This window comes from Pelecanus crispus, chromosome 4 (genome assembly GCF_030463565.1).
Source record: "Pelecanus crispus isolate bPelCri1 chromosome 4, bPelCri1.pri, whole genome shotgun sequence".
NCBI classification, from domain to species: Eukaryota; Metazoa; Chordata; class Aves; order Pelecaniformes; family Pelecanidae; genus Pelecanus; species Pelecanus crispus.
The window spans coordinates 26,477,619-26,500,060 of record NC_134646.1 but is presented as its reverse complement, the minus strand read 5'-3'; the positions used below and the strand labels follow the sequence as shown (position 1 = coordinate 26,500,060).

At 39.6% G+C, this 22,442-nt stretch overlaps 1 protein-coding gene across 5 annotated transcripts; it reads right to left on the bottom strand.

The window, feature by feature from the left end:
• Window positions 1–1,157: 1,157 nt before the first annotated feature.
• On the bottom strand, window positions 1,158–22,222 carry YTHDC1 (YTH N6-methyladenosine RNA binding protein C1). Of its 5 annotated transcripts, XM_075709373.1 has the most exons (19): window positions 22,131–22,156; window positions 20,517–20,607; window positions 18,037–18,138; window positions 17,097–17,425; window positions 16,610–16,964; window positions 15,230–15,319; window positions 14,669–14,722; window positions 13,961–14,055; window positions 11,948–12,056; window positions 11,728–11,845; window positions 10,513–10,597; window positions 8,436–8,602; window positions 5,812–5,894; window positions 4,328–4,364; window positions 4,196–4,235; window positions 4,029–4,091; window positions 2,278–2,412; window positions 1,383–1,590; window positions 1,158–1,283 (listed from the first exon to the last, which is right to left on the bottom strand). In XM_075709373.1, exons 2-19 carry the CDS (start codon window positions 20,566–20,568, stop codon window positions 1,258–1,260), a joined length of 2,148 nt encoding a protein of 715 aa, XP_075565488.1. In that variant the 5' UTR covers window positions 20,569–20,607; window positions 22,131–22,156; the 3' UTR covers window positions 1,158–1,257. The 5 variants fall into 5 exon arrangements, with proteins under 5 accessions (XP_075565488.1, XP_075565486.1, XP_075565487.1 ...); XM_075709371.1 differs by lacking the exon at window positions 20,517–20,607 and adding an exon at window positions 20,382–20,516 and having other exon boundaries at window positions 1,158–1,590; window positions 22,131–22,222; XM_075709372.1 differs by lacking the exons at window positions 14,669–14,722; window positions 20,517–20,607 and adding an exon at window positions 20,382–20,516 and having other exon boundaries at window positions 1,158–1,590; window positions 22,131–22,222.
• Between the last annotated feature and the right edge of the window lie 220 nt (window positions 22,223–22,442).

The window sequence follows — 22,442 nt, the reverse complement described above, 5'->3', positions numbered from 1 at the left end:
GAAGGCCAGCAAGCCTCCTAGCATACTGCAAAGACACTGGTCAGATAGGGCTAACAAAGGACATGGGAAACAGGATAGCTGGGAAAAGTTGAACAGAGAAAGTGCTCTGCAGTCACTTCAAGGAGGTGCTTCTTTTCTATAACTTATTCAGAGTTTCACAGTTTTACCACTGGCATTTAGATTCAAGTATTTCCCATTTAAGAGAAATAACAAGCGATGAAGTAATCACTACACAGAAGACATGGGGAGAGTCTGGATCTTGCAGGACTAACACACTCCTAGGAAACAGGTATTATGGCCAAGGACAGCCTATCAATAGCTCAAAGATCACTTGATAATCAAGTTATCAGGGCCTTAATAACTCTGATTAGCTGCAGAAGCTGTAAGTTGACTACTTCACTGTGGAAACAGAAAAGCAATTACTTTTTATTTCAACAGTCCTTCTCCTACATTCAGGCTTTGGACCAATTTCACCTATCACAAGAACCTTTAAACTATTTTTGAACACAAATACTTTCCTAGAACTGCCAGAATCTATCAAAGCTGGCAAGCTTACAAGACCAAGAAACCCGATCTGGAGTTGTAATATCATTTCAATAGTTACCAATTTATTTTTATATAAAAAAAAATGGTAGCAATGTAGAATACAGCAATATTTTCTGGTTCCACACACGCAGGTTGTGAACATTCCAAGCAATGTGTACATTTTGGAAGGAGACTAGACAATAGAATTGACCAAAATGTTACTGAACATGGGAAGATTTTTAAAAAAGGTTAAAAATTAGAAATCAATAGTGTCGTCTTAATATTGCTTTCATTACTGAAGACTGAAAAAACACTTGACTTTACAGATAGGGTTAAAAAATGGGAGGGGGGGCAGGGGGAAGGAAAAAAAAGGCTGCTACAACACTGCCATACAGTAAAAAAAAAAAAAAAATCATACTTCAATATTTGCATACTTGATAGCAGCATTCTCCCACTGAACCATGTGAAACTACAGGAAGAAAACATCAAAGCAAAAAAAAAAAAAAAAGGCAGTTATCCATCAGTATTCAAAAACCTAGAATGAAGTCACTAAGTAGATGAACACTTATTGAGAATTAATCAGTATCTACATTCTTAGCTGTTTCCCATTCTGCTCTAATAGAAACGCCAAGTTGAGTGTCAGCTTTGTGTATTTTATTTTTGGCCGATTTGAGTTTTTCCAGTTCATAGTTCACTGCATGCTTGGAATAGAGAGGGTCATTATAAATCCTTCTACACAACGAACTGTAAGTAGACAGCTGAAAATAAAATATACTACTTGTAAACACACAAAAAAATACAAGCTTTTTTTGTTTCAAGTGAGCACTGGTTCCAGATAGATTATCTTCGGTATCTACCTCTTTCACCTCTGTCTCTGTCCCGGTCACAAATCCTCTCTCTCTCCCTTTCCCGATCACGGCCTCTGTCACGCTCTCTGTCTCTTCTGTTATCTCTAGGACGGTCCCGTTCCCGCTCTCGGTCCCTCTCCCGAGGCCTGCTTCTCCGACCGCTGACAACTGCTTGTGTACGGCGAAGAAAGTCGTCTACTCTCATGTCGTAGTCATGCTGTGACGAAAGAACAGCTCTGTTCATTTTCTTTCCCAGATTAAAATCCCCTCCCTTCCCTTATCCACAGCATTGGCTATAACTCTTGGGAAAGCCCAGTATTTTTAAAAAAAAAAAAAAAAAAAAAATTATGTCCAGCATCCATAAGCACAAGTTCCTTCTTTCATCTTCTGGGCAGCATCACATCTGTGCTTCCACTGTGCAGAAGCTAGGGTTCAAATGCCAGATACCAGCAAGAGACCTGAAAGCTAAGCAGCCTTCAAAGGCAGCTAACAGAAATTATTTAACAATCTGCACTGTTTTTTGATGTACCTGTAAAAAGTTATAAAACACAAACTTTTCTGCTGATAAAATAATTTGTTGTACACGAGTGCATGCAATGTTACAGGCATGTCCTTACTCGAACTGGGCTTCAGCATGAAAAGTTCAGAGCTAGACAGCTGGAAGCCATTTTAAGCACACACCTCAGTTTAAGAGTATGTTCTGAGAACTTTGCACTTCCAGCATCTTTGAAAAGCCTCTCTCTCCCAGTTGATATAGAAGTCTCTAGTCAATCAAAATAACTGATCTTTCCAAGGGAAACTAATTCAACAAATCTCAGGTTAGGCTACATCTGTACCCCAAATTCCTCCTGTTCCTACTCTGGCCTGCAGACTCGTGTCCCCTCTTGTCTCTGTGGACACTTACTACTCGTTTGTCTCTGTATCTTGCTTCATGTGGTACAGGATGATGTCCTGAGTATGGAGGGTGAGCTTGAGGTGGAGGTGCATGGTGCTGATAATAAGGGTGGTGTGGTGGCTGCTCCATACCTGGATACGGTTGCTACAAGAAAGTTACAGGAAGTTTGTTGAGTGTTTCAAAACAAAAGAATGCACACAAGGCTGAGCACTGGGAATTAAGAGCAGAGGTTACTTTCATTCAAATGGAAAACATGACATCTAAATATATCTGATCACAGCCTCCTAACTGAATGGCAGACTATTTTTCATTAAGTTTGCATGCTTCACTACTTCTCTACCATTGCTTCTTTAGAAGTTTGGCCAACACCCTCCCCAAACATGTCTTCTTTCCCTATCTGCCTCAAAGTGATACTGTACATAAAACTTCTGCTAGTTAAATGTGGTTTGTTTTTTTTAATCTATGCATATGGAATATGAATTTTGTCCAAACCAGCAAGCTCTTACAGAAATGAGTCTTTTCAGAGCCATTCCTTATGAATATATTCCTATTTTAAATGAACAAACTTACTCTGCAAGACAAAATTATTTGACAAAAGGCTAGCATATAATTTTCTTTTTTTTTTTAAAAACAAGACATCTCTTGTCTGTTCTCTTCCATTTCTTCAATCAGCAGGGCCTGCTTTTCCCATATTACTGAAGCATCTTTGCTTGCACTGTTGTCACAAAGGAAGTATGTGGGAGTGCTGGATTTTAGGATCAGCATTCAGAATGGGGAACAGGGGGGAGGAAGGGAGAAAAAAAAAAAAGAAAAACAAAGAAAAAAGAAAGGGAGTTTCTGGAGGCTTATCTGTATTTGAAAAACCATTTTCCTCCCAGTCTGACAACTTTGCTCACTTCCTTCAGTTACAACAAACCAGAGTTGTGTTTCAGCTGAGAAAAATGAGAGGCTACAGCAGCATCTCTACATCTGGCACTGCCTTTTGCTCATTCACAGTATACACAAGAGCCAAAAGACTCATTACAGTTACACAAAATCAGGACCCTCAGGGCCAGAATTACTAAATATAACCAAAATTACTAGTTATAATCACTATTCCTCCTGACATGATGGCAAAACCACAATTGTACAAGTGAACTATCTGTTAATTTCCATGTATGTAGCCGTAGATATGTGTATCTCATGCATATGCTCATCTGACTGGGAAAAAAGTGCATTTCAGTGGAGGCTGCAATACAGCAAGACTTATTTTGATTATGGTGTGCAGTACATTCTGCTACTTTCCTGCATGCTTCACTGCCATAGCCAAAAGCAAGCCGCTGTGCAACACTACAGCATGCCAACCCATTCCAGGAGCCTCTGCAGCAAGTCCACCTCTTTGATGCATTTGCTGTTTGAGAGAAAGCCAATTACTATGAATATTTAGCAGAATATGAAATTCCATCACACCCTCTTGTGTAGGCTAAAGGAGGGTTCTGCTATTTCCTCAGAGCTTTCAGTTTCTTGTAGGTTCAAACCAAGCCAGATTCCTGCTGCTGTACTGCTTACTAGAATACTGGACTATTGCTGAGCGCTAATTAAATTACAAAATACTTGATATAAATATTTTTTTCCCCTAAAAATTCTACAGCTACAGCAAAGATATATTTTTAGGAAAAGGGAAGAGTTGAGCACACATCGAATATGCTAGGCTCCTCCAGAGAGGAATGAAAAAAAAGCCATATTCTACAGAGAAAAACTGAATTCAACAAGACACAAACCATTCCTTGCCATGGTGCTGGTGGTCCCATGTTGTGGAATTCCCTCACGTAATCATTGTAGGACTAAAATGAAAGACAGTAACATTAACATTTGTGATGAGTTTTCTTTGGAAGCGCTGAAAGCTGAACATAAAAAGTTCCCCAGAAGTCTGCATGCACCAACTTACCCCATTTAAAAATACATCCCGTCGAACTCCTGAAAATCGTCTGTTGGGAATAAAAATTTGTAGAGCTAAATCCAATGTATCCATACAGACAAGTTACCAGGGCATAAAATGAATAACATGAACACACCTTACCTGTCTACTTCGGGATATCTGGGATCCTTTATATACCCTGTTCGAACATCAAGCAGTATTAATTCAATTTACCATCTCATGATAACAGTCTTAAAAAATATACTCATTAGAAACTTTCCTGCCATTTTGTGCCAGCTACGAAGTTGTGTCTACCTGTGATTACCCTTGCTTTCAAAACAACTCTCAAAAACTTACAACTTCTTGTAGACAGTATAGAAAAATAAGGTAGTAACAAAAAAAATTATACAGATATACCCATATGAACTTGCACACAATACAAACAAATATGCAAGGGGGTATCTGTGCAAATAAAGGCTTGAATTTTAGTCAAATGGATTGGGAATGCCCACAAGTTTGAAGGGTACTGTCCCTTGGCAGCCAGCACATGGCTGTTCCTACTTATTAACCATGTATTCAGTAGAATGTGTTCATCTGGGCAACTCTTAAGGCTGATGTCCTAGTGGTTGGATACAATTGTACACAGAAAATTAAAAACAACCTAAAACACATCTGGAAAAGCCCCACAGGGCAAAGAATTGTTACAGCTTCAGTAAATCCCATGAAGTAAACTTTAAAGAGCTCAGTAAAACAGCAGAAACCGCCAAGCATGCTTATGCTAATCAAATAACGCTTCCAAGCTTCATTATTTTAAAAAATTTTGTTCTGTACTCTATAAAATGGTCTTGGAAAGACAGGGAGCAGCAACAACACTCTTTTTGCATCAAAGAACACAGGCTTTGCAGTCAAGCTGGACAGATAAAGGCAGGTTCTCAAGAAAGATTTAGAAATCTACTACTGCAAATAATGGAATATGTATTTCTAACAGCAGTGAATCAAGATTCGGTAGATTAAAAGTGACAATTTCTCAATAATTGCTTTCTGAAGGAAAAAAAAAAATCTGCAATATTACCAGTGTTGTTGCTGCTTACCACTGCAAACATTTCTTTCTGGAGAACAACAGACCCTCTTGTAAAATGCAGTGAAACCTCCCCCTCCCTTTATCATGTCAAGCTTGTAAAAAAATTCTTTCTGAAAACGTAACTGGATGTCTACCATCATCTCTAAACACAGGCTGCTAGTCAGGCAATCTCAGCTGACCTTCCCAGTTGGAAGTTTCTGATAAACATTTCAATTTGACAATTAGTGCATTGCCAAGTAGGTCAAACCAATTCTTGTGCCCGTCAGGCATTTCAACTACTCGTATTAACAAGCGCTTTAGAGGATTATTCACAACAATGTACACAATTCTGAAGCTCTTAAAAGGGCTCAGCCTAGATTAACTCAGCTCTCTCTCTCTCAACCCAGTGAAACAGTGTCACAGACTTCTGCGAGAGGTAGGTTAAACCAGAAGGCAGCACTTGGGACAAGTCCCATTTTTATATCCCAGTCATATCAACATTTTACTTTTGAATTAAATGAGGATACACTAAAAGAGAAAACACTTGTGAATTGGTGCACACAAATCTTCATAGTAAGATATTAACCTGGTCTTTGGTGAAACTCAGGGGGATAGTCAATCCTTGGTTTCTTTCTGCTGTTATGAATATCATAATCTTCTGGTCGACGCCTACACAAATTAGATATCAGAGATTAAACAAGGTTGCTTGGAGCATTCGTCACAGCAGAATACCTCATAGGAATAGCTTGAGCTGCCCAGGATCTCAATTTAATCATTCTGAATTTCATCTGGTTCAAAATGTTCTACAGTTTTAAATTTGAACTCAAATAATCAGGAACAACAGTCTGATTAAATACTCTACACTCTTACTTTCTGGCTACAGGAACTTTGGTAGTTAAGGAAGGAACTCTAGCCAGCTGTACCTTCATACCAAACAAAGGGTAACAAATTTGTCTAAAACAAACTCAGACTTAGGCTTTAACATTATACTTTCCACATTACATTTTGAAACAACCTATCAGATAACAAAAGAATTTACAGAACTAAATACAATTAAAATAGATGGCAAAATATATCATTACAATCAGAAGGCATGGACATTGCTGTATTTGCTAGCTATGGGGTAAAGAATTCTATTAGAGGTCTATATCTGTAACATTTATAAATAAAACTGTGCATGCTTTGTGAAATTGCTTCTTTGACTGTGGGTTTTCTAACTGGGTAGGCCAATTATATTGCTTCTAACAATTTCTGTTCTAAGCAATTTACCAGCAATGCACCTGTGCCTTTTACAGAAAGTTTAAGAATGCTTATAACTTCCTAATAATTAAAATAGTTGGGGTTCCTTTCTATACAAACAGCTATACAAACAGAAGAGATACTATCTTTAAGAACTTTGCTCTAGGGGAAGAAGTTTGATTATAAACCAGTTACATTCCAGTTGCTGTTATGTTTAATAAAGAACTGAAAACTGGCTGCTAATTTTGCTCCATCAAGGTACATCAACATTAATGGGAGAATCCAATGCTAACGTAACAGTGTTTCTGAACACAAAGCAGCTACAAAACCATTCCCTTCCCCCCCACCCCAGCAATGTAATTCCTTATGACAAGAAATTAACACTTTCTTATATTGCTTAATTACTGTGCAACTTGCTCACTGAGTAACAAGCTCATGTAGCTTTTAGTTTTAAAAAGTAATTTCTCCTCCCCCTTCCCCGACTTCAATCTTTAAAGCCCACCATACCCAGTTACTAAGCTTTTTAAAATGAAAGCAGATTCTTTACTATGAGCAAAAAGCCCAAAAACCAAAGCAGTTGCATCTACAGCAAAATCAGATCAAGGAAAATAAAAGCTGGTGTAAAGAATAAACATACCGCTTTCTTGTAGTTTTGAGAGTGCATTTACGACCGGTATAAAATATGATAGAAACAGTTCATATAGTAGTCCAACTACTGACTTTAAGCTGTAAGCCACATACATAAATGGAGGCCCTGGCAGGCTTGAGAAGGTGTGGTGGTGTTATATGTATAGTTTGCAGTCCATTGCAAAACCTTCACTTGTATATACTTTATTGCACTGGAAAACTCTTAGCTTAGCTTCAAAAGCCATCTTGGTGTTCAGTCCTTTAAAGCCAAAAATAGGGGGGCGCTGCCAGGTTTCCTCCTACCTACTGGTTACAGTGTCCTTTTTTTAAGCTCAAGGAAATAGGGACTCTTGTTGGGTATCTGTACCTACCACAGGATGTTTCCACAAAGAGGAAACTTAACCAAAGGTTTCAGCCCAAACCATACATCAGTCTGTATGCAAAGTGGCTACACGGGGAAAAGGTGTTTGGCAGAAGGGCTAATATCAGTTCTTTGCAAAGACTTCTCCAATTCTGTAACAAGTTATACCCCCTTTTTTTCTGGAAAATGATGTTAAGTTCATATAGCAGTGATCAATAACCATGTCGATCCTCTAAAAATACTTTAAGTCCACAGGTACTGCCAGCATCTGGAAAGGTTGTATATACAGACACAGCAACAGCCATTCTTTTTGGTTTGTTGCCGGGTCTCCAAGGGCCACTTGATCCCTTTTGGAAAGAACCTACTGTTTTCAGAAGCTCAGCAAGATGTGTGAATTCAGTGGTTACATGTTAGAGAATATTTGGCAATGGGGTTAACACATCACGGTGACACAATTTGAAACAGTCCCAATAATGCTCCTCTTGAATATCAAAATAACTTAAATATTTTATCCTCAAAATGAGGCGGCATCTTCTGCAAAATTCTAAGTGATCCTTATAAAAGTCCCATATTTGATAAGGCTTATCCAGAGACACACCTGAAAGAAAAGGCTTTTACAAGATATTAACACATTTTTGGCATATAAATATTTCCTTCTCTCCATCTAGCCTGATCATAATCAAGCCAAGCTTACCTACAGCTAGCATTACACGTTGCATTATCTCAATAAATGATCTAGTCTAAACTAGACAGCACTTTAAGAGCTTTTTTTTCTGCAAAAGCAAAGATCCCCATTTTCCTCTTGAAAAATGACAGACCGGGGAACCATGTGAAATCCTCAATGAAGCCACAAACTTGTCCATGCAGCTTGATTTGAGGATTTTCTCTCTTCTTTATCGCAGGGAAAGCTTTGACGAATCATATTCCTCCATCACGTTATTCTGATACATGTGCCTATTATCAGTCCAAAGAACGTTTCTAACCTTCCCACGTCCCGAACGGGATCTCGACGGGATGGGCGTCCTCTTGATCGGGGTTGTGAGTGCATTCTTCTCTTGTGCCTCATTTTATGAATGACTTGATACAAGTCAATACTTTCATCAGGAGGGAAGAGAAGACAAAGTTGGGTTCCACATTCCGGCTCAATTTCCTAGAATTAGTTAGAAGTTCAGTAGTGGTTTATAAACTGAAGAAATGAAACTCTCCCCAAATACACTGACAACATACATTTTAAAAAAAAAAAAAAAAAAGAGACACTTTGAAGAGATTTCAGTATCACTAGAGACAGAGCAAAATTCATTTACATTACCTTTCACTCTTTAGGCACTACTTAGAATTTTCATAAAATAGTCCAACACTTGGGGCAACCATATCTTCCCATGAGACACACAGGCCACATCACTGTTTTGCTACAAAATCAGAGGTGTGTTTTTCATCACAAAGAAAATTATCATCTATTACAGAGAGAAAAGTGACACACGTAGGAAGAAAATCCATCCCAGCTTCACATAATAAAGCCATGGCCTGATGAAGTTGACTATTACCACTCAAAAGTGAGTTCTTCAGTGTATGATAGACAGGTCCATGAAAATACCAGCTCAGTGCTTGACAGCAGTCAAAACAAGCAAATTGCGTGTTCAGGATTATTAGGAAAGGAACACAAATTGAGAAAGTCATTTTACCACACTGAAAGTCCATGTTCCACCCACACCTTAAAACACTGGGTACAGTTCTGACCCCTTCATCTCAAAAAATAGGGGAACAGTAGAAATGGAAAAGCTTCAAAGCAGGGCACCAAGGATAACTGCATGAACACAACAATTCCTGCACACAATGACTGCACAGGTTGGGTCTCTCCAGCCTAGAATAAAAAGAGGAATATGTGGGGCATGGGGGACAAGACAGATACAATGGGAGCGTCTGACACCACAAGCTGCTTGGAGGAGAGAGGGACAGAGACAAACTTGGTGAGTCCCTCTTCCAGTTCAAGAACTCAGGGCCATCAAATGAAGCTAGCAGGAGCCAGATGCAAAACAATCCAAAAAAGTGCTTCTTCAACCTTGTGACTAGCAGGCCTGTGGAATGCCTTCCCAAAGGATGCCGTAAATGCAAGAAGCTCAGTGTACATGTCCTCAGAAGAGAGATCCATTCAGGGTTACACAAAACGTAGATGGATAAATGACAACCACTTCAAGAAATAACCCGAGTTCAAAAGCAGAGAGAGCAAGCATCAGACAATGCTTGCCTCGTACTACCTAACAGTAAGCAATTTTATGAAAAAAGATGAAACCCACGTTGGGATTGCAACTCTATACTGAAGTGGACAAAACATTAAAAAAAATTTATTTCCTTGACCATTTAACAGAAACAAAGTTAACTGACCCCCCCCCCTTTTTTTTTTAAGTTCACACTAAATTAAAAACAAGATTGAAAATATTGTTTTACTTGTGCTACCCAACAAAGTGAATGTGTGTATGGGCAAAATAATGCACAGAGTCTACATTTTCCATACAGTATAGGGATTATGCAACACCCATTTTGCCTTAAGAAAGCAGAGCCTGTTATTTTAGTCAAGGCTGGGTTACTTCACAACAGCAGCAACACACCTGCACGCTGGTATGTCTGACAAGACAAAGAGCCACCCCACTTAAAATTTACTTAGCATATACTTTATAATGGTAGAGTCTATGCCCTAAGCAATACAGTATATAAAAAAATGCAATGCAGAACACAACTGGAAACACCAGAACTTGTTCTTAAAAACTGATGCTATATAGGTTTGCATACCATACAAAGCAAGGCACGTTACATTTCAAATCCAAAATACCACATAGTTTTGAAGCATCAAACACTGTTTATCACAAAGATGGCAACAGAATTGGCACCGTATTGTTTTCTGCTTGTATCTTCTGCAACATCATTAGAAGTAAGCCAAGTGCCTTTGCCACAGTACCTACTGCAAGTAACAACTGATCTAAAAGATTCCAAATTTTCTGTACATACAAAGCTGAAAGCAAGCACTAGAAGATGTGGGTTATAAAAAAAAAAAAAAAAACAAACCTGTCCATCGCGTCCAATCTTTACTGGTTTATGTTCATTCCAAGGATTGGTCAGGTGAGCAGACTTCGTGAACGGCAATTCACGCCTAAATATGCAAGTGGCATCATTTATAGTTTTGCCTCCATTTTTCGTAAAAAAAAAAATAATTTAAAAATGCATACAGCAGGACATTACATACAAAATAATCCTGTTAACCCTCTGCACTGTCAGGGCTCTTAATGAACGTATTAGTACGTATTAAGTATTAGTAACTCAAGACTTCACTTTCACCTATTCCAATATTAACCAGTGTAGTCCATACTATGACAGCCTATGTTATTAGAGAAATTTTTTTTTGGTCTTTGTACAACATCGAGATCATGCTTGCTTATTATCTCACCATCTGAATACACTGACCAGTCTCTGTGGGAGGTAGTACTCATGGTACCTACTGAAATACATTCCTGAATGAAATGAAATCCCTGAGCATCTGACCTAACTATGAAACTAGAACTGCTTTGAGCTGGAGGTGGGAGTCAGTAACTTCCAGAGGACCTTTCTGACCTAGATTTTTCTCTAATTCAAAATCTCACCTTCCCTATATTTAGTCCTTCTGGCAGCCAAAAGTGCTTGTACAACCATGCAATGTATCTCACAGGACTGATAGAGCTTTTTTTTCCTCCTAAGAGAGGTTTAAAACCTTTCCTGCAAGACATACTCAGTTAAATCAATGAACACACTGCTCACAACCTATACGTTATGCAAAATATCTGCACTATTTCATGTTATTTTAGAACAGTAGCATTTTCTTTGTTCAGTCAGATGCCAAGATGCCAGATGTAGACAGACCTGTCCTTACAGGATTGATTTTTTTTTTTTTTCCCCTTTTACCCACAGCCGTCTATTCAAGTGAGCAGTTGTTTTTACTGAAAGTCTTCAGAATACAGTTTTCTGGTTTCAGTGCAAGAAGTCAGTGAAGAAACATAATCAAATGTTAAAAATCTCTAAATTAATTAATTGTCTACATTAAAAAAAAAATCCTACAGTGCATATCAGGTACAGACCTGAGTCCCAAGCTCAGTAACAAGGATGCATGGATTTGGGGAGGCTGAAGGACAGATCTCTGGTTGGACTGAGTTCTCAAGAGGATGCTGTCAGCACTCAAGTGAGTAACACACAGAAACGGTATTATAATGACTTGTTACTAAACAGCAACATAAATGAACAATTATTTACCTGCAAATCCAGTCAATTTTAAAGACACCTCCCAACATTTTTGCATTCATTCCTGCAGGCAGCACCCAGTGTATAGGTGATCCTCCATGATGGGACTCTGAAGACAGTCTTGCAAATCCTAGAGGATTTCACATGAATTGTAACAAAGAGATAACAGAAAAGCTATTGCACAGAGAAAACTCACTTTCACTTACCTTGATAATAGCTCACTTTCCCTTACCTTGGAATTTGCCACTCTCTCTTACAGAAAATATCAAAATAACACTCCTCGCTGATCTAAATGCAGCATTAAGCTTCTTTTCATTTACTGGAAGTGTCGACCATACTCCCTAAAACAAAAATACCCCCACCCCACAACCAAAATATAAGAGTTCATCTCAAGTGATTTAGTTGATAGAAGTATATAGTGCAGATGAGGAAAACAAGACCAAACTAGTGTTCTGGGATAGAAGATAATGGAAAGGTATTGCTAAATTCAGTTCCTTCAGAAAATATTTTTAGCCTGCCCTACGATAAAACTTTTAAAATATTGGCTGCCGATCATTTTTGAACACTGCAGATGAATTTCAACCACCTATCAGGTTTCATTTGTGATTATAATGATGGACAGATATATGAAAACCTTTGCCTTCACTATTTTTAATATATGTTTTAAATGACTTTGGGAGTTCATGTGTTATATAATACGCACAAATTATGAAAAAACAGCATATATACTGAAAGGTGTGCAGGTAGACTTCAGTAACCTTCTTAGTATGACACATCTGTTGACGACAGCTTGCAGACTTTAAAACTCCTTTAGTGAAAGGCCAGAAACATGAAAGACACCAGACCAACATTTTAAATTGGCAAGACAACTCAAACCAGTTTGTTCAGCCTCCCACATCCCCACTTTCTAATTCCTACCTTTTCCCTTTCACCAGCCATTGTGTAGCCACATGCAGTAAAACCCAATCCATTTTAAGGTACCAACTGAACCAAACTATAGAATACCAGTTTGTTGTATTACTTTTCAGCAAAATCAGCTCCCCAGTCCATTCTCTGGGCAAACTCAGAGGAGAAGCTTATGCTTGTTTAATTTGTTCAAACTTCAGCCTCAGAATATAATCTAGGATCTACCAGAGAAAATGTTCCTCCCCTTCCTTTTTTATTGAAGATATGTTCTCATGTCCTACTCTGTGCTCAGATTAGCGCTTGCCTGACTCTGACAATTCATTAGAGTCACCAGAGAACTATGTTTTTTTACTAGCTTTCAGTCAGATGTATATTGCTTTAGGCTGCTTGTGAAGCCCTGCTGCAAACTAAACCAACTTACTGCACTGGCACCACAAAAGACAGTTTCATGAAAGTGCAGTGGCAAAGCACTGATGCCTCTACACTGATAGACAAAGCATCCACTCCAAGAGCTTTAGGAACAAGGATACTGTGACAGCCCCAAGTGTGGAGGAGGCACAGAAACAATATACTCCCCTAAAGAGCTAAAGCAAACACTGGTCAGAATGATGTTCACTGCACAGATCAGACCCAAAGCTGGTGGGGAGAGCCAAACCTGTCCAGGAATTTTAAGATTTATTTAATCATTTTAATGCTATTCAATTTTAGAAAAATCTTCATTAATAGAATCACCAACTCTGTGTATATTGTGTAACAGCGTCAGCTATTTTCTCTACAAAAGTTCCAAATAACACATGCAAATACAAAACCACCGGAATGGCCTAGTGCCATTCCTCAACAGCTGAAGTCCAGTGCACTGGAATCCCTCCCAAGAACTCCCTTACACCAGCACTGCCAGGCATACATTTCTGCAATACAGCTGTGGATCCCTGAATCAACTGAAAAAAATTACTTTTATAGCATTAGACAAAAGCCAAAACAACCTTCTGAATCTCCTCACAGTACAGCGATATGAACACAAGTGCTGATGAAGGGAAGAAAATACCATCACAGCATTCCCAAAGGAGGTTGGCTTAGGACGTTATCAAACAGACCCTGAGGCCCCTTTCTAACCCTACTCTTATCAAGATAAATGACTGATGGTCTAGAAACTTTTCTAGGTTACAGCGGAAGCAGAATAGCTACCCTTGAAGAATCAAAGAACAGTAGCTTTCATCCTTCCCTCTACCAAGATCTGAGTGATGGAGAAAAGAATCCATCTATCTGTATGCTTTTCTATAGTAAGGTGGTTGTGTTTGAAAATAGACAAAGTGATCAGTTTGAAGAAAATTCAACATACCTTTGCTTTAGCAAGTGATACATTTTCGTGGTTATTACTCTTGATGAGAAAGAATCTTGCATCTTGGAGAATGTACTTCAATTTACTTGTTTGGTCTGAAAAAACAAAGTGTCTAATAAGCTGAACTGTAAATATTTACAGTTGTCAAAAATGTTGCTTTGAGTGTAGATAGTTGTTTGCTTCCTTCAAAATACACAGTATCCCACCCAGCTCCTACCTATGTATTATCACAGTCAACCACCCAACCTGAAACTTGAAGTCTAAGCTGTAGAGGACAAAATGCCAGGGGAAACCAAATCAAAACTAAAACTTAGATATTGAGGTACAGGAACAAAAAAAAAAAAATCAGCATGATTCAGTGATGTTCCGATATATAGGACTTATTTCCTTGCTGAAGAATCTTTGGATAAATATTGGGTAACATTCGTATCAGCACGAGTCGTCCAACAGACAATGCTGAAATGTTCCTCTTTTTATGCAAGCACTTTATTTTTTGGTTTGCCACCTCTGCAAGGAGCAAAGCGACTGAACTTTTTGCATATTGCTCTCAACACATGCAAAAGTAGCTCAAGATTCACTTGTCATGCTCAGAATAATTATGCACTCGAACTGATTTATATCGGAACATTACTACTTACAGGTAATTTAACGAACGGAGACAATGGCTTGCTATGGGGCATGCATTAAAAATTCAAATTTAAATGATACCTTTTTGGACAGCACGAACGGAAGATGATAATTTCTCATGCTTCTTTTCTGAACCTGTGTTTAGCCAAAGTACATTTGTTCAGATTGAGCCTTAATAGAGATAATATACAATTTCTACAGCCTTGTCACATACAATTTTCATTCATGACAAATTATGCTTTCTGGCGCGCACCCACACACACAAAAAATACTATTCAATGTGCACGAGTGTTTTGTTTTGGTTTTTTTTTTGTTTTGGTTTTGGGTTGTTTGGTTTGGGTTTGCTTTTTTAAAATAGTATTTGAACAATTTCCTACTCAGAAAACTAGTCACTGAATCATCATCTTCCAAGTTTAAAAAAAAATAAAAAAAGTGAAAATTCCACTTAAGCAACAGAATAGCATTAAAGTAACAAGAAAGCCTACTTCCCCCCAAAGGTATCCACACACAACATGCCAGAAGTCAATACCAAATTATAAAACTACATACCCCATAAATCTCTACAGCCAGTTACATTTATTTTAGATTACACATTAAGATTTGATGCAAGTCAGGATGACAAGCAATACAAGGAAAGAATACCTGCATATGATTCTGATGCAGAACTTCCACTTCTGTCAAAAACAATTGGAGAGATACCTCTAGCTCTCTTCCTCTCCTTCTTTTTCTCATCTAAAAAAACCCCACAACAAATAAAAGCAGTATTTTAAACATTAAGTGGCATGCAAAATTGAGATAGAAAGTACTGAGAGAGGAAAATAACATCTGTAATAGTGAAGTTAGCATTTGGCTTGCACATGAAAATTGTGGTTGCGGCCCCAAAACTATCACGCACAAAAGAAGCAAATGCTAATTACTTGAGCTTTTTACTCACAAAAGGAAGACAAATGCCACAAATCTAGTAATCCTGTGCAAAGTTTAGAGACAAAATTTATCTCCCAGGTGTTTTAGTAAGGGTGGTTTAGCTCGTCTCCAGCCTTCAGCCAAATTTGCAACACAGAGCACAAAATGTGTTGCGATAGTGACATGGGCTCATTCGCTCAGAGCTCAACAAAATGGCAAGGGGTATGAAAACAAAACACTGTGGCACACAGGCAGTTATTTCCACTCTTAAAAGTGTTATGTTACACTATGGAGCTTTTCAGAACAGCTATTTCAGCTTTACTTGTCTTTAGGCTACACCTTTCTGTTCCCTAATTCCAAACAGCAGAGCTGAGCCAAAAAAGGCATCATGTTAAGCAGGATGACCACCTATGGAGACTTCAGACAAGGAAGATACACAAGAGGAATCTTAACAGGATTGCAAGCTGCTTTCTTAAAAAAAAAAAAAAAACAAACAAAACAAAAACAAAAAAAAAAACCCAGCCAAACCCAAAAGTATTTATGTCATTAATGCTTCACATCTGTAAGTTAGGACCAGTTATAATATACAAATGCGAAGCATTTGCTTCTAGTTTCTGCTTAAAACATTTCTCTCCGAGTTTGCCCTAATAGCTAATAATTTCAGCTCAGGTTTAGATTTCCTACGCTGAAGGCAGCCGCTATTTAAGATTCAACTATCCTTCCTTGTGGAGATGTTGCTTTTACTACACCGTCTACCTGGTCACTCATCTAGATGAATACAGAACAGCTCAACACCAACTTAAAATTATGGGAAACCAAGCCATTAGATACCTAAGAAAATATTAATTCTAACGTTTCAAAGCATTGAACAGCAAGGCCAAAGCAATCAAGAACACTCTGAGTCCTCAGTACAGCAATCCTGATAGCCACAAGTTTTGGTGTAAGGAAATACCACTTTCCAGTACATTTTTCCTTTGCCTATGGTGCTTCATAATTAACATCTTACTGACTTGTGCTACTAAGGCTTACTTTTGACGTATTCAGGAAGTGGTTATTTTTAACAGCAGCCAAACTTCCAGTGCCAAGGTATTTCAGATTAGCATGCTAGATGTTACCTACCTGATGCATCTGAACCAGTCCCAGATCTGACTGACCCATCTGTGAAAGAGGCAGATTCAGAATCAGAATCGCTGGCTTCACTTCGCGTGTCATAGTCATTTCCTTCCTTCTGATCTCTCTCATCCTGTTCATACTCTTCTTCATCCTCCTCCCCATCTTCTTCAACCTCTTCATCCTCCTCCCCTTCATCATCATCTTCTTCTTCCATTCCTTCCTCTTCATTCTCTGTATTGCCTTGTTCAGAGGAACCACTACTGCCAGTCTCGTGATCTGAACAATATTCCTCAGAGTTCACCTCTTCTTTAGAAGAATGGCTGGATCTGCTTGGTCTTCTATCCACATCATGCCTGATTCTCTGATGTTTAAAGAAAAAGTGAATCAGCAGTCATATAACATTGTCAGGATGTACACACAGTCCTAAGAGAATGTGCCTTATAAAGGTCTCACATATTTGCTTTATTTATAAGGCAGCAAGAATATTTAATACCTCTGAACCATCTGGTGTAGAAGACTTCGCCCTTCTGTCAATATCTCTCTTCCTCATACAGGTTTTTTCTGGTTGTCCTTTATAAGGTTCCCTGGAACTGCTTGTCATGCGTGTCTTTCGATCACCATCTGGGCGCTTGTTTCTATCAGATCTCTGATACTCCTCATTCTTGTATTCTGATACTGGTTTTCCTTTTGTACTCACTATTCTCTTGTTATTGCTAACTGATGAACTGGGAGGCTTTGGCATCATCTGCCTCGATGAATGCACAGAAGGTTTTTGTCTCTTGTTTTCAGCGTTTTCCATCCTGTCAGTTTTTCTTTTTGACCCTTAAACAGAAAGAGATAACAAGTTCAGTGTTATTTTGTGTATCAAACTGAGCATTGCACAGAGGCGCCTACTTTCTCTACTTTGGGTAATTCCCCTGTTGCAGTCATAGGTAGCATCTTCCAGTTGCAGGCTTTGCAACAACACTCAAAACTGCTTGTTAGGACCAGCTCATGTCCTAAAACACATATTTTACTTTAAAAGAGCAATCCTTTCAGCCTTGGTAGGTGTTTTCTGAATTTTATATATGGGAATGCTAAATTAAATGCTTATGGGCTTGGCCTAAAGCCAAATCAAGAACTGAGCTGGAACCAGACTTTGGGACCTCCTTGCTCCATTTCCATTTCACTTCATCGAACCAAAAAGGACAGTCATTTTCTAACAGCAGATGAATTCTCGACAAGCCAGACTCAGCAATTGCTTTTGAGACAAAAGGAAACCTGCTTGGAAGGTCAGATGAAAAGGCAGATGTCCACGAAATAAAGACTTTTGGAACGCTTTCCTCTCTGAATCGGGTTATAAGAGCTGCTACCTCAAAGACTTTAACCCTAATAAGAAAGACGCTTTCTACCGTTTATGTTCCTGCAGGACATCCACTACCAAAGTCACCTACCCTTTTTCTCACTCTTATCTTGCTCGCTGTCGGGGTTATACAGCTCATCATCTTGGTCAGGAGCATCAGTCAAAATGTCATCCAGAACGTTCAGTTCGCCATCTGAAAACAAAACAAAACGAAAAAGTTAAAAACAACTATAAAAAGTCTGGATATGTAAACTACAGTAGAACTAGTATTTACAAACCCAAACATTTCCTTTAAGGTTACAGATCTGCCACAAGGCAAAAATTAATGTTGCCTTGATTTATTTCCACAATTTCAGTTGGAAGGATCAAGCAAAGCCAACAAAGAATTAAAATATGTCACAGGATGCATTTAGCCTTCTGAGTAAGATCCAAGTTGGCTCCTCATGTCACACAAGCTTTGCGGGAAAGCTGACCTACAAATGAAAGCTTAACAAAACAGCCTGTACAAAATTTGAGGAAAAGGGGACTGGGAGATAGTCTGAGTGCCATAAGCAAAGAGGAGGGAACTCTCCTCAAAATCCTGAAGAACTTGCACCTTAAATTATCTCCCCTCCTGCCTCACTATTTTTGTTGTTGTCATCGCTGTGTTAGGGGGTGAATTTCGTGGTTCACCTACAAGTAGAAAAAAATGCAACAGGGCAAGTTAACAAGAAGAATATAAGCTAGGACACCCCGCTGAAAAAGGGAAAAGTAGTACCTATTTGCTGCATAATTAATTCCGAGCTGCTCTGAAAAAAACCGCTACAACTAATTCACCTTGATCAAAAGGGCAAAAGTTTAAGAAAATTCATGCTAGAAGCAATAAATGACCACACTTAGTCACACAACTTTTAAAATTTGTCACTGTTTCCGACTCTGTTTCACTTTGCCTGAAGCTAAAGGGGATATATGCTGATTCTGGTAGAAGAAGGATTCACCAGCTTTACGACAGCAGATCTATATTCCAAGCACTTTAAAAATAAGAGTGAACTAAGCATGAGAAGGGAAAAATAACAGAAAAGGTACTAATTTTGGAATCTCCTACTTCTCCTCCTAAACTCTGGAATTCTTAGCTCTTTCCACTTTTTATTACTATGATTGATTATATCTTCTGTGTTCAGGAAAAGGAAGGCAAAGCAAACTGCAAGGATTCAGCTAGTTGGCAGTATCTGTAGAAGATGGGTTGTACAATGTTGTAAAGACGCAGGTAAGGACTCCTGTACTGGATGAAATCGGGGTAAGGCAGCAAAGTCAGTCCTCCAGAGTTTGGCAACTTGTCTATCTCAAAACCTTGAGCTGCACCGCAAGAGAAGTTTTACAGCTTGATATTAAAAAAAAGACACAATCCACACCAGAAAAATAGTATTAGAATTGTATCTCTACTATACACTACTGAATCTGAAGTCGACATGTGTGCTAGCTTTCCTGCTGGCATTTCTCGACATCTTCTGTGGTAAGGGAATGCAGAATTGGTCCCTGAACTGCACAATTACTATAGCCGATGCAAAGGAAGCAGTGCAGAGAAGTGGATCAAGCCTTTCCCTGGCAGTTTACAGTTAGAGGGCATTTAAATATAACGTGAAGCTGCATTGTAATTCTCTTGGGAACAGCCCTTTATGTTATTAGATACCTATAGATCCACAGCACATATTCTTGCTATTACTGATGAGATATGTAAGAGTCAGGTTCATGGCTGTGCAACTGCTAAACATGGGTTGCAATTTCCTGGCTTGCATTCTGCTTCCCCGCAGAAGACTACACAAGTTTAGAGCACCACATTTTTTTACTGGAGACTAATGAAAAAGAGGTGCACTAGGATTAGAATATTAAACATATCACCCATCTCACACATATTAAACCTTAGCTTTGTTTCCCTTTTGGTGAGGCAACAGCATACTTGAGTAAACGACATTTAACCTAGCTACTGCAGTAGCATTCAGAGGTGCTAAAAGACTCATGTATCAGCTGGTTCAGAAATAAATGAGAAGATAAGGAAAATTGAATGGAATAGGCAAGTCTGACACATACTCTCTGATAAATCCCCTCCAGGTTAGGTGGGCCTGATTTGTAGTTGGAACCTTGAACAAGTACACAAAGGACAGGAGCAGGATGAGTTCCCCTCCCACCCCCTTCTGTAGATTCATCTATCCGATTTATTAAAAAAGAAAATTTCCAGATTTATTTAGCTGGCTAGTGATGCAAAAAAGGCAATCTGAACACACAGTTCCCATCTCTCATTTGCATTGAGTATACTGCTCAACCGACTTCCACAAGATGATTCCTCTCACTGAACTGTCACTGTTGGTGATGAGCTAAATTATCTCAGATAGATCAAGACAAGCATCAGGAAAAGCACAAAAAAAGAAACAGAAAAAAGGTAGAGGACAGAGTTCTTACAGTTCATCACTGCTGAAGGGGGAAGATCCAAATGAGTCCTTTTCATTACAGACACTCCCAACTGGGCTCTCCTGTAACTCATCTTTTGTTGACTCTGGAGTGTGTTGGATCCTTCCGTGAACAAATTTAACTCACCTGAAACAGCAGGAAAGTAACCTGGGGAGGCCATTTTTCCTCTGCTGCCCATGAGCGTTAGATCTATTCAAGGAAGGGTCCAAGCAAAAATCTGGTTTGGCAAACAGAGGAGATAAGACCAGGCGATTTCAAACTAAAAGGGTATGCAAGATTTATTTCCTTTTTTGTTTTAAGCAGTGAAACAGCATTTCTCTTCCAAAAGGAGCATAAAAATAATGTTGCATTTACTGTAGAAATAAGTTCAGTTACAAACAATTGTGCATTAACACCTGCTATTCAGTCAGAATCATCCCTTTCACAGGACAGAAAATTAAAAGCAAATTAAAATATGAAACAGAACAACATTTCTTGTGGGCTACTCATGACTTGACCACTGTCAGTGATTAAAGAAAAAAAAACCCCAAAACCCCAAAGAATAAAAAAATTCAAGCCCATCTGGATAAATGATTCTATGAATAGAAATTTATAGATGACAACAGCAAACATTTCAATTTCACTGCTCATCCACGGTGGCAGCTCACATCTGTTTCAACACAACCTGATCATGCCCTATCCCACCAATCTTACAATAATAGCGTTAAGAATCAAGCACCAGAAATAGTTTTACTTATCAGTTTAACAAAATCTAGTGGGAATTTTCCACGTGATCTAATTCACAGTAAGTATCAGACGCAGCAAAGTTTCACCTCTCTGACAAAAAACATTTTATGCACATCTATCCTGCAAAAAATTTTACATGAAATGTATTCCATAGAAATTGAAGACAATGTAAACCAAATCACAACACCACAGTGATCATTTACCTTTTTTATAACACTGCTATTATCTGTACTAACCACCAAACAGCAAGCTGCTAAATCTAAACTTGGGTTTTACTTCTTAAACGGACTATTTTGTGAGGGAGGACTGACTCATATAACCTCATAGACAACATGCGGATCACTTCCGCTTCCACGTACAGTGATGGACAGTTATAAGAGTTGTGAATATACATTACCCTAGAAACGCTCAATTCCTTTAATTCAAACTTATTTAGCCACAGTGCCCAGAATGCATATCTGACAGCAAAAAGCGGAAGAAAAACCACCGAAATAACGTTCCAACGTCAGTTTCTGCTTGCTGAAGTAACTACGCCCCTCACCAAAAAATCCTGCAAAAAATACGGGTAGGGATCCAAGCTGAAATAAAGAAAAGCAGACACTTTCTGGGAGAAGACAACCAGCAGTAACTCGCTGCCGGTAACGCTAAACTTATGGCCCACGAACTTATTCCTATTCCCGCTGCTGAAGTCACCTTGCCCTGAGCCCACTGCCTCCGGGGCACCACATTACGGCACGACAGCCCCATCACCCCCAGCCACCCCAGGGCACAAGAAGGAGCTTTTCCCCAGACGCCACATCTCAAGACCACGGACATCGTCCTCGATGAGGGCTTCCCAGCCCCAACGCCCCTACGCTCTCCTCACGGACGTCTCCCAGAAGGAAGGCCCAGCACCAGTAACCAAGCAGGCCCCGGGGAGGGGGGATGGCTCGGGAGGGGGGGGGGCCCCCCCCCGCCCGAGCCATCCCCCCTCCCCGGGGCCTAGCCATTGCCCCCGTCCCTCCCACCGGGTACCTTTTTCCTCCCGGCTATCAGCCGCCATCCCGCCGCCGCCGCCGCCGCCGCGACGCGTCGAGCGCCTAAGATGGAGGATCCCTCTTCCTGCACGTAACGATTCCCTCTTCCCACAATGCACCGCTTTGTTTACGCTCCGCGCGTCACAGGGCGCCGCGGGCGGAGGCGCGGAGAGGGAGCGCGCGGCGCGTGCGCGCTGGGAAGGAAGGGGGGGGCGGGGGGGGGGGCGGGGCGAGGCGAGGGCGCGCGGGGAAAAACCGGCCCCGCGCGGCGCATGCGTGCTGCGGGGGGGCTGAGGGGGGTGGGGGGGAG

What these genes read in the sequence shown, in the direction of transcription:
- YTHDC1 (XM_075709371.1), bottom strand. Translation starts at nt 22,158, where the DNA reads ATGGCGGCTGATAGCCGGGAGGAAAAAG. An exon ending in GACTGGTTCAGATGCATCAG is followed by an intron (nt 15,320 to 16,609) that starts GTAGGTAACATC and finishes GGGTTTTTTTAG; the next exon opens with ATGAGAAAAAGAAGGAGAGG. An exon ending in TGCATCAGAATCATATGCAG is followed by an intron (nt 14,723 to 15,229) that starts GTATTCTTTCCT and finishes GGCTAAACACAG; the next exon opens with GTTCAGAAAAGAAGCATGAG.